This window comes from Nuphar pumila, chromosome 4 (genome assembly GCF_984573655.1).
Source record: "Nuphar pumila chromosome 4, dmNupPumi1.hap1.1, whole genome shotgun sequence".
In the NCBI taxonomy this organism is placed as follows: domain Eukaryota; kingdom Viridiplantae; phylum Streptophyta; class Magnoliopsida; order Nymphaeales; family Nymphaeaceae; genus Nuphar; species Nuphar pumila.
Window position 1 is genome coordinate 41,419,880 of NC_143252.1, and position 10,669 is coordinate 41,430,548.

Consider the following 10,669-nt stretch of genomic DNA (forward strand, 5'->3'; position numbering starts at 1 on the left):
AAGTGGGCGGGCAATAAATTTTGAAACCGCTCAGCAAAAGCTGCACAAAATTGAGCGAAGATGCCCGATGCCCATCTACACACAGGTGGATCTATGACTTTTGGGAGCCACACAAAGAAAATGGTAACTCATCAATATATATATTATCAAATTTATAAGTATTATCGCATATTTTTTAATTAATTTTTTTATCATTTAACCACGCAAGAAGCAGAAAAAGGAGGCAATGTGCCTTATAATGATGTGTTTGTTAAAACACATAAACGTAAGAGCACAGGAGAGTTCGTATCAGAGAAGGCGAGATCGACAATGGTATATATTTACTGTGTTAATAAATATTGTAATAGACAAGTTACCATGAATATTATAATTCTTAATTATTAATTCATACTGTAATCATTACTTTGTAGGAGTCATACGAGCAGCAGATGGTAGAGCGATATGACGATGACTCCACTCAGCATCCACCTTTTGATTCTACAGCATGGGTGACTGCAACCGGTGAACCCAAAAAGGGTTGTGTGTTTGGGTTTGCGAGTAACATGAACACCACACCAATCGTTGCCTCCTGCAGTCAGGGCTCTCAGAGTTCTCTTGCCAGCATCAACTCCCACCGTCCGATTGACCCTGCTATATCTTGGGATGGTGTCTGTCAGCGTCTTGAGGATAAAATGTGTAACTTTTTACATGAAGTCATTCTCAACCTTGTCCATAATGAGTTATGCAACTTTTTTCAGGATAGAAGAACTTCGTCTGCATTCAACACGAGCTCTGGTGCCCATCACATATAAAGATTCATGTAATTTGTTTCATGTCGTTAGATTTTAAGCTAGTATATGCATGATTGAGTACATATATGCATGATTGAATCACTATAATTTTTTTTGACACCTTTAGAACACATATATGCATGATTGAATCACTATACAATTTTTATGATACTCTTATAACACATATACGCATGATTGAATCACTATGAAAGTTTTTTGACAACCTTACAACACATATAAGCATGATTTTATCACTATGAATTTTTTTGATTGCCTTATAACACATATATGCATGATTGGATCACTATGAAAGTTTTTTTACAACCTTAGAACACATACAAGCATTCTTTCATCACTATGATAACCTTAAAACACATATGAGCATGATATTAGCATATATGAAAGTTTTTTGACTGCCTTATAATACATATATGCATGATTAAATCAATATAAAAGTTTTTTGGCAACCTTAGAACACATATATGCATGATTGAATCACTATGAAAGTTTTTTTACTGCCTTAGAACACATATATGCATGATTAAATCACTATAAAAGTTTTTTGACAACCTTAGAACACATATGGACATGATATTAGCATATATGAAAGTTTTTTGACTGACTTATAACACATATATGCATGATTGAATCAATATGAAAGTTTTTTGACAACCTTAGAGTACATATATGCATGATTGAATCACTATGAAAGTTTTTTGACAACCTTAGAACACATATAAGCATGATTTCATCACTATGAAATTGTTTTACTGCCTTATAACACATATATGCATGATTGAATCACTATAAAATTTTTTGATTGCCTTAGAACACATATACGCATGATTGAATAACTATGATTTTTGTTGACAACCTTAGAACACATATAAGCATGATTTCATCACTATGAAAGTTTTTTTATAACCTTAGAACACATATATGCATGATTGTGATACATAACACATTTATTTGACAGCCTTATAAACCATATATGCATGCATGAATCACTGTGACATGTTTTTACAACCTTAGAACACATATCTGCATGATTGAATCACTATGATTTTTTTTGTCAATCTTAGAACACATATCTGAATTTTGTTAATGTCCTTCACTTTATTGCTGGTCTATGTGTCATTCAGCCATTTACTTTGATTGCATTAGATTAGGTGTATTGCATATAATTTATTTCATTATATTTTGTTTATCAATACTAACATTTTTGTTCTCTTTTAGGATGTTGGAGATGATCAGCGTAGAGGAACTGATGAAGGCATGGATGCAGGGGCAGATCGAGAAAATGAAGAGGATGATGCCCCGAATTTTGACGAGGATTAGCTTTATGTGTTTAATTTGTTTCATGTACTTGTAACTAATTAGAACTTGAAAAGGACTGTAGTGGGTTGTTAAATTTGTTTCACTTATAACTTGTGTTAATTTTATTTCACCTGCTTTGTATATGTATTTTTTATGTGTACTTTATTTTTTATACACAGGTTATATAAATTGTATAACGAAATTTTTTTCTCGATATTCATATTTCAATTTTTTTTAAAATTTGCAACAGATTAATGACGGATATTATCCGTCGCTAATATCCATCACCAATTTAAATCAGCCGATGTTTTGCGATGGAATTTAATCCATCGCTAATCCCTCACTAAATTGGCGACGAACATTAGCGACAGATACATATTCATCGTTAAAGTTTAGCGACGAATTAGCGATGGATTACATTCCATCATAAAACCAAATCAGTCCTTATTTAGCAACGACCATGATCCATCGCTAATTAACGACAGAATAGTGATATATTAGTTCTGTCACGTTTTAGTGACCATGATTATGCGATAGACCCTTTCCGTCGCTAATCCGCATTTTTCTTGTAGTGTCACTTCGAGAAATTTTGACCATGAAAATGATCTAATTTGGTTTACACTTAAAATATGAATTTAAGTAAATGATGTTAGCTTTTAAACACATCAAAAATTATCTCAAAAAGACATTTAGATACGTAGTTATGGTCAAAACAAGTGAACTTGTTTTGGCTTGTTTTGCTAACTATAATCCATGTATTGTTAGCAAAATTCTAATGACACATGGATTATCGTTAGCTTTTTCTGATGTGTTGTTAGTAGTTCTTTGATGTGTCCTCAAGAGGGGTCTAAAAATGATGAATTATTGTTAACAAATTTAAATGTGTATATTTGTTTCATGATGTGTCAACACTTTTCCTAACAACACAAAGATTGTCATTAGTAGTATTTGTCATCAGAGACCTTTTGAGTTAAAAAACACACTCCATATGAAAAAAAATCACCTTATTCCTACCTTTATCACACCAAAAACCGTAAATAGATTTACGCTAATCCCAAACCACCTAAATTATATCTAGCATATATATCTTATCCCTAAATTTAGACTAAAATGACCTTCGGCCAATTAAAAGAGCCTATTCAAACCTACACTAATAGGATCTAGCCATGTCACCCTTGGACGGATCTAAATCTATGGATCTTGGATTTACAAAAAATGTGTTTGGATCTGCCAAAAAAACTTATAATGGAGGTTCACCCCCTCCTCCCGTCCCTATTTTAGCATATGGAATCTGAGATCTAGCAGTACTTATACTTTGCCAAATTTTTTATACAACTAGACTTAGTCCACCTAGCCTTGCTAAGCTCACTTAGCCTAGACTAGGATCTAGATCCTCTATCTCACTCAACTTTAGAGCCCGCGCCTAGCGGGTTAATTTTCAACGTGCTCATCACATCGTAGTAAAAGGTTACTTAAGACCAAGGTAAGATTTGGTTTGCTTTTTATTTTATTCTATTTATTTTATTTATTTTTATAGGTCTAAAATTTTCTAACCTTTGTATATTGTCCGTGTTTCTACCTTTTTGGTGAGCCTTGGTAGTTTATGCCAGCAAGCTTTCTTTTCTTTTAGGATCTGCATGTGAGGTACATGCACCTGCAAGTTGAAGCCCATAAAGATTTTGAGCTCCTGGTGAGACTGATCCCTGCTCAACGGTGGAGGAAAAGTGCGCAGCTTGAAGAACGGACCTCACAAACTCTCAAATTTGGATCGAGTTTTAGATTTAAATTAATTTTATTTTTTGAAAAAACCCTTTTTTTTCAAAATTTGGGATACACACATAGAAATTTTTTCCTATCAAAAATTCAGTTTTGAGGGTAGTCCTCATCCTAATTGAAGCACACTAACATTTTTCAACTTAATTTTCTTGTGTTTAACATTTTTTTTTAATGTTGTTGTGGTGCCTTCAAAGGCAGCGGCCCAAGGCAAGGCGTGGTTAGGTGATTGGGCAAAGCACTTTATAAAGTACTTGGCCACACAAATCACAGAAAGTTGCTAACACGTGTAGTGATTTTCTATGTAAAACACAAACACAGAACATCGCTATGCAGGTGGAGATTGCCGTGGTTTGTGTGACCTGAATACTTTGTAAAGTACTCGAGCTCACTAGATGTGAGCTGTACTCGACAATTATGTATAAAATAGACCTATGTTTCTTTCCCCCACTCCTTTTTTTTCGAACAAATTTAAATTTTCAGCTTCTAGAGTGCATTTATCAACTACAGTTGATTATATCATACTTTATTCTTTTAGTATTCACATGGTGGTTGTTCATTTTGATATAGTTTCACCAGGTTACATAGCATCTCTTGTTTCTCCAAATTTAGGGATGAACAATCGCCTTTGTTACTATTTTCTCGAAGGTTATAACCAGTATGGGCAATAGAAATTGATAATATTACTCATATTTAACAGGAAATATAGAATTGACAGCTCAAATGTGTAGATGCATAGACACAATGTACAAGCGCTGAGAGAGAGAGAGAGAGAGAGAGAGAGAGACTTATAAGAAGCCTAGAAGGTATTGACATATATGTAACTAGGAGATATCAGCATATGATTCTTGAATCACAACCCGGACAACAAGGGGAATGCGAACAACATGCTTTCCATCTGTCCAAGTGAGGCTGCCAAAAGAGAAATCACCTTGTATCACACGGACTGGCGAGAATGTTACTCTGAAAGTTAAAGCTCTGACACTTTCATTGAAGGATAGAATCCGTGGCTCTAAGGCAACCCTCACACCAAGGGGAGCTTTAACTTTGGCTTTATAAGTAGAACGATCTGGACCAACATTTGTAACTGTTCTTGCTACTGTGGTGGTTTCCTTAAGATTGGAAATGGAGATAGAAGGGAGGTTAAGGTCAGAAACAGATATTCTTGGTGCACATGAAGTTGCCTTAGCAGTTAAGCGGGTGATTGCAGAACTATTATAGCCAACAGAGCAAAGGAACTGAACGTAGTCTGTAGTGTCTATGTCATAAACCAAGCCAGGGTTCGCTGCGCTATTGGGGTTGACATGGCCATTTCCATAATCAAAAGGATCGGCAGGCTTGCGATTGCTGCCTTCAGCTGCAATGGGTTCGCCATATCCATTGGTTACTGAGGCTGCACACACATATCCACTGTTGAGAACTTGAGACCAAGAACAAGTATATAAATCACAGCAGAGAGAAAGAGGGTCCAAATGAAAGTGATGATGTCATTTTTGCTTAAGGACATGTACCTGTAGTGACTATAGCAGATTTTATGGCTGCAGGACTCCAGTGGGGATATAAAGACTTGAGCAATGCTGCTATTCCAGAGACATGGGGGCATGCCATGGAGGTACCAGAATCGAAGAAATAAGGACTAAAGTCTGGTCCTGCTGCTAAGACATTGACTCCTGGAGCTGCTGCATCAGGCTGAAGCAATAAAGTTAGATATATCATGTTTGGTTTTTTAGGATAATCCAAGGGAAAAACCCTCCCATCACCCACTGCATATTGGCTAGCCTCAGGTTGGTAAAACCTTTGAGGTCTCCTCCTGCCCATCGGGAGTACACCCAGCTTTGACCTTGCGGCAAGGAGAGCCACCCGTGGGTTTCGAACTTGTGATGTTCCATCAACTTGGTGACACTCACAGTCACCCTTATAGAAGATCATATGTTTTGCTTGAAAAAAAAGTGATGAATCATAGTATTCATGCATGTTAATACCTTTAGTACGTCAAGTGACAGGGAATTAGGTCCTCTTGAAGAGAAAAAGGCTATCTTTGGAGAGGACACTTTTCCAATGGCATCATGTGTAAAGCTCACCTTTGCTATTGGGGATCTGCAGTCCACAATGCACGATTATCAATTAGTTGAGCAGGAAAAAACCAACAAATTTGGAAGCCTTTTGTTGTCTCCACCCTTCAAGGTTTTGCCTAAAAAGAACTTAATTTCAAAGAAACAAATGCTCGCCTTGTAGCCTTGATATAAGCAAGGATTACAGTGCCAATCTCATAATCCACTTGAACACATGATATATTGTGGCAGGATTCAAAGAAGTTGTCTGTGTGCATTGCAAAGATGACACCAGCTCCTCCTGCATCTGATACGGTGGATAATGCTGTGAAGTATTGATCTGCTGGGTCATTGTCACCTGCGAAACAGAGGACTATATTTCCTCTTGCTAGTGTGGAATTCAGAGATCCTGCATCACAACTGAGAGAAAGAAACTGAGAGAGAGAGAGAGAGAGAGAGAGAGAGAGAGAGAGAGAGAGAGATTTTATAAGCTTCCTTGTAGTTACTCTCCCTAAGATGTATTGGGGCTCAAACTTAGGTATGGATTGTCACAAAAACCGCCGATATTTTGAAAATATCATGATTTATTAGTGATTTATTCAAAAGCTGATATTTTGTCATTTTCTTTGTGATATTAACATGATTAAAACATTTGTATTGTATTTTTATGATTTTTGTATGTTCATATATGTTGATACGTTTCTGAGGTTTTCTCAAGAAAAAACAGATTTTTTAGAATATCACGAGATTTCCCCTCACCAAAACTTTCTTGAAATGAGATGTGTGGCATTGATATGGATTGACTTGTGGTTCAACCATTCCAGCCCACAGTTGTTTAACTTTGGCTCCAAGCATTGGAGGAAATGCCAACTTGCATGACATGGACTGGGTCATTTAGGTCCGAGTCATACAAGATATATCATAATTGAATCGGTCAAGTTCCTTTGGGATTCTTCACTAGGGGACGATTAACTCTTGGCCAAGGCATCATTTTCTTAAGGCCCCTCCAGTTCAATGTTCAACCACCTATTGCGTTATGCACGCAATTAATATATCATATAGTGTGGCCCATAAGAGTAATAGGTCGAGTTTGGTTCGGACTCAGGCGGAACCAGTTTTTTTTTTTTTTGAAAGGCAAGCTGGGGTTAGGCAGACCCCTACCAGTTATACAACTATACCATTGGGTTTTGAACCTGCAACATCCCAACACAATGTGACGTTCACTAGATACTCCTACCATACAAACGGGGGGGGGGGTAACTTGGTTTATCATGTTACCCCTCCCCATCCCCTCTCATCTCTTTTCCACCTTCTCGAAGCCACAAGTGGTCATTTTTGGGAGAGGGTGGTGTATGTTCGCCCCCAATGATTCACTGAATCCCAAAATGGTAGAAAATCTCCATTTGTTTTCTTTTTTAATAGTTGTCCAATCATTTTTCGGCCAACTACAAGGTCAGAAAACGACCAGACTGGTGCCACCCAGCAAGGTCGGCGCCTATTCATTTCCTACTAATGTCTCACCCAAAAATGGTCGGTCTTTTTTTTCATTTTTGAGCTTGCTAGGCAACATTAATTTGGCTATTTTAGTTTAGAGGCCAGTTTCTTTTCTTTTTCTCTTTTTTTGTTTTGGAGTTTTTCAACCAGCCATCAACCAAGAAATGGTTGGATTGGTGTATGTCTCAACTATTTTCTAGCTAGAGGCTAGCTGAAGACTGGTCAACCTTCTACATTTTTTTGAGTTTAAAAAACCTAAAATATACTTTTTTTAGGTTTCAAATCCCAAGAAAACCTGGTTTCTGCAAACCAGGTTTGCCAAAAATCAAAGTTTTAAGGCAAAGCCAGGTTTTTGTGAAACCTGGTTTTTTTCTCATCTAAACAGGGCCACAGTAATAATAAAGAAAATACCTATGGTTTTAAAAAATTTAGCTGTGATTTTCTTGCATAATTAAAAACTCTACAAGTCTTAAACTATCCAACCCGTTGTCAAATCTATTTTTAAACTCTCTCTCTTCTTTTTTTCAATGACCACGATCTAATCCTTGATTCTCTCACATAGTCTACTACTGCCCGCCCATCCTCACTTCCCTCTCCTTCCTCTCTGCCACCACTACTCTCATATCGTATATTCAATTCTCCTGCTCTCTCTCATAACCACCCAATCAACCATTTTTAACTCTCTTATATGCCATCACCACCACCACCTTCTTCTTTTATTTTTTTATCACCGCCCAATTTTGCTCTTCTCCTTTTCCATCCTTTCTCATGTAAAAACAAACTATATTGATATATTCGATTGGCAGGTAGAATCTGATGAAAAAGCTTCATAGAAATGGGAGCTATTGCAAGTCACAATGGCTTTGGGTATATGAGAGAGAGAGAGAGTTTTGAACATGTTAAGGGTGAAAAAGTAAATTTATGATCTTAACTTCAGTTGGGTTGATACGTGATAGATACCCAAAGGCTACCATAAAGCTTGTTATCTTTATTATGTCAAAATATTAGGTATGTTATTAACAATCTAGAAAACTTAAGTTTTTTTATATTGCCATCTTTTAGGTTCTATTTCAGAAGTTTCTTGGTTTTTTTCCTTGGCAGAATCTATTTCAGAAATTTGCTTTCTTGCATTTTGCACCCTTAAGGAACTGATACAAATACATAGAAATACAACATTACCTGATGCTTGAGGTCTCAGCAATATTGTGGTTAGCAATGTCCTGAGAAATGACTAATCTTCTGAATTGATCTTCCCTTTCTCCAAAGTACATAGATTGGCCCTGCACTAGATGGAAATCAACAGCCTTAACGTAAAAACATTGAATATATACAAACCAAAATCCATCTGCATATCTCTGAAAACTTACTATGAGTGTGCGGTTGTTGCCCAGTGTGATCGCAGTAGGAAAGGAGCGATCAATGGTGCTTGCAGCCACTGTCAAGATCCAAGGTGCTCCATTGGTGACCTTTTGGCGGCACGGCCCGGCGTTGCCTCCGGAACAAACGACTGTGATCCCTCTAGCCACTGCATGGAACGCGCCGATCGACCTACCATTCTGATCATCAAGCAAACCTGGCTGTGGAGGTTGGTCATTGCCCACAGAGACTGAGATGATATCAACACCATCACGTATGGCATTGTCGAAGGCTGCCAATATGTCTGCAGCTTCACACATGCCTGGACCCCAACAGGCTTTATAGATGGCCAAGCGAGCACTGGGTGCACCTCCTCTTGCCAATCCAAGGCCTAACCCCATGTAACTTGCATTGTGAACGAATGAGCCAGCTGCAGTTGAAGCAGTGTGCGTTCCATGACCATTTGCATCTCTTGGAGATATGTACTCTGTGTCTCTAGGAGACAATGGTGGCTTTCCTTGTTTGGCAATAATTGCTTTGGCGAAAAAACGAGCACCAATTATCTTTCTGTTGCAGTTTGAAACATTGAAGCTTTCTCCTGCTTGGCATATGCCTCTCCATTTTGATGGGATCGGGCCTAATCTTTCATCATTGAAGCTTTTGGACTCGGGCCAGATTCCTAGAGGGATTGCCATGTGAAATTGATCAGGGATCAAAAAGTATGAAACTTAATCCCCAAGGGTTGGTGTAGTGGGAGGGGGGCTTGGCTGCTATACGGGTGGTCAGGGTTCCATTCTCGCATGCTTCAGCCCCTTGCATTACAAAGAGCAAGGGTGTTATGCCCCTTGCTCACAAAGCAAGGCGATTGTATGTCTGCCATAGTGGGACTAGGTCTCTGATCCAGAGGGTGGTTCCTCCATTTTTCATGGAAAAGAAAAGAGGTATGAAAATTAATATGTACTTGGTAGATTGCAGATATGACTTACCAGTATCTATGATGCCAATTATCACGCCATCTCCATAGTTGGTGGTGGAGAGAAGAGTGTTTGGAGTCTCGAGATGGAGCCCTAAATAATCCCAGCTTCTAGTTGTGTGCAGCCTGTGAGTTTGACTTGGTATCACATGAACAACTTCTGGAAATTCTGCAAAATTGCTACTGATATAAATACATGCATGCATGCACTGTGATGTTTTGTAATCTTGTTCTCTTGGTTTAAAGTGAAAATCCTGATTTTAGAAAACAGCAGACGTGGTAGTTCAAAAGAAATTTAATGCAAGTGATGCAAGGAAAACTGCCTGGAGAATAGATTTTGAACTAGACAAGAATCTCTACAGCGTTTGGACATATATACTAGAAACAAAATTTTTGTTCCAATGACATTTTGGTCGTAGATATGTAAAATGCATGATCATGATCTTCTTCATGAGAAAAGTAAAAAAAAATAAATCGGTGTATTATAATTAATCATCAGAATTTTCCATCTATTGAACTCATTCTTATTAGCCACATCATGTGCAACCATTAAAAAAGATTGCAAGGATCATTGATATAGCATTAAGTTTTATTCAATGTGGCAATAAAAAAAGAATTTGTACCTGCAATGAATTTTGCCTGCAATTCTGTAAGCTTCGCAGCAAAACCAGAAAAACCATGTTTATAACTGTATATGATTGAATCAAGAGCCGCTTTCTCACTGCAAAATCATGCATGAAGTTTTATTAGAACAAATAAAAAATAAAAAAAAAAACGAAAAAAAAAAAAAACGAAAAGGTCTCCCTATATGTTACGAACACTTCATTGAGCACATACCATCCAAAAAGCCTAGTCAGGATGTCATGGTGTGAACCGGTGACAACTTGGGGATCTTCATGTTGCCTCTCTCCCAAATAAACAATGTATACCTGCAT

The 10,669-nt window shown here is 37.5% G+C and overlaps 1 protein-coding gene across 1 annotated transcript; it reads right to left on the reverse strand.

Annotated features, from left to right (window-relative positions):
* Window positions 1–4,684: 4,684 nt before the first annotated feature.
* On the reverse strand, window positions 4,685–10,669 carry LOC149840096 (subtilisin-like protease SBT3.4). Its single transcript, XM_090004995.1, has 9 exons — window positions 10,572–10,669; window positions 10,358–10,455; window positions 9,748–9,903; window positions 8,773–9,440; window positions 8,585–8,685; window positions 6,089–6,295; window positions 5,843–5,957; window positions 5,372–5,549; window positions 4,685–5,253 (listed from the first exon to the last, which is right to left on the reverse strand). Exons 1-9 carry the CDS (start codon window positions 10,667–10,669, stop codon window positions 4,685–4,687), a joined length of 2,190 nt encoding a protein of 729 aa, XP_089861121.1.